The 1,538-nt window shown below is 24.6% G+C and overlaps 1 protein-coding gene across 1 annotated transcript; it reads left to right on the forward strand.

Annotated features, from left to right (window-relative positions):
* Positions 1–882: 882 nt before the first annotated feature.
* Positions 883–1,475, forward strand: LOC103522857 (small heat shock protein IbpA-like). Its single transcript, XM_008487944.3, has one exon. It carries the CDS (start codon positions 1,011–1,013, stop codon positions 1,449–1,451), a length of 441 nt encoding a protein of 146 aa, XP_008486166.1. The 5' UTR covers positions 883–1,010; the 3' UTR covers positions 1,452–1,475.
* The last annotated feature ends 63 nt before the right edge of the window (positions 1,476–1,538 follow it).

The raw sequence follows: 1,538 nt of genomic DNA on the forward strand, positions 1-1,538 counted from the left end.
CAGTACTGTTAGTGTTAAATATTATGTTATCATTATTGGGTATTAATTATTTTTTTTATAAAATTGGATTAAATATAAAAATATTAACAATTTCTTCAATAATTTTTGGTTTTACTGGATCCATAATATCTTTATTATTAAGTAAGAAAATAGCTAAATGGTCTATGAATTTAATGGTCATTAAAAATCCATCTAATTTTACTGAAGATTGGTTATTAAAAACAGTAAATAAAATTTCTAAAAATGCTAATATTTCTACACCAGAGGTTGCAATATATAACGGCGAAATAAATGCGTTTGCTACAGGTGCTTTTAAAAATTCTTCTTTAATAGCAATTTCTGCTAATTTATTAGAAAGTATGACAAAATTAGAAATAAAAGCAATTATTGCTCATGAAATTTCTCATATTTCTAATGGAGATATGGTGACTATGCTATTAATACAAGGAGTTATAAATACATTTATTATACTAATTTCACGAATATTTAGTTATATTCTAGATTGTTTCTTATTAAATTCATATGATGATTCAAATTATAATTCTAATTATAATCATAAAATATATGGTTTAATAACAACTATATTACAAATATTTTTAGGTTTTGGAGCATCTATTGTTGTAGCGTGGTTTTCACGTAATAGAGAATTTCGAGCTGATCATGGGTCAGCTAAATTATTAGGAACACCTGATCCAATGATAAGCGCCTTACGTCATTTGTCTAATATATCTATAGTTAATGATTTACCAAAATCAATAGCTATTCTAGGTATTAATAATAACTTTAAAAAAAAGAGTTTTTTAAAATTATTTGCTACTCATCCATCTTTTGAAAAAAGAATTGCTATTTTAAGTAATTTATATAAATCTTAGTTAAGTAATTTGTAATAAATTTACATTTATTTTTTAAAATTACTCTTGAATTAATTATCAATTAATTTATATACTATATGGATAATGTAATTTAAAGGCTTACTGAAACTATCGCTTTATTTTATAAGGAGATCTAAAATGACTGTAAGTGCTTTCGCTCCATTTTATCGTTCTACTATTGGATTTGATCGTCTAGCACAAATTTTTGATAATGTTAGAACTGAAGCTCAACAAAGTTATCCGCCATACAATATAGAATTAGTTGATGAAAATAAATATCGTATAACTATGGCTATAGCTGGTTTTAATCGATCTGATTTAGAAATAGAAACAGAACGCGATACATTAAGAATAACTGGTCGAAAACAAGCCGATACACAACAAAGAAATTTCTTACATCGTGGTATAGCTACTCGTAATTTTGAGCACCGTTTTCAATTAGCTGATCATGTTCATGTTGTAGCTGCATTTTTTGATCAAGGTATTTTAAATATAGATCTAATTAGAGAAGTTCCAGAAGCACTAAAACCTAGAAAAATATATATTAATACAACTAAAAATACAGATCGAATAGAGTAAAACTAAATACATCTAGTCTTTTAAGACTAGATGTATAAAAAAAATACATTTAAAATAATGAATTTTTATTTTAAATATTAAAATCTA

Source organism: Diaphorina citri, unplaced genomic scaffold (assembly GCF_000475195.1).
Source record: "Diaphorina citri unplaced genomic scaffold, Diaci psyllid genome assembly version 1.1 scaffold12067, whole genome shotgun sequence".
NCBI lineage: Eukaryota > Metazoa > Arthropoda > Insecta > Hemiptera > Psyllidae > Diaphorina > Diaphorina citri.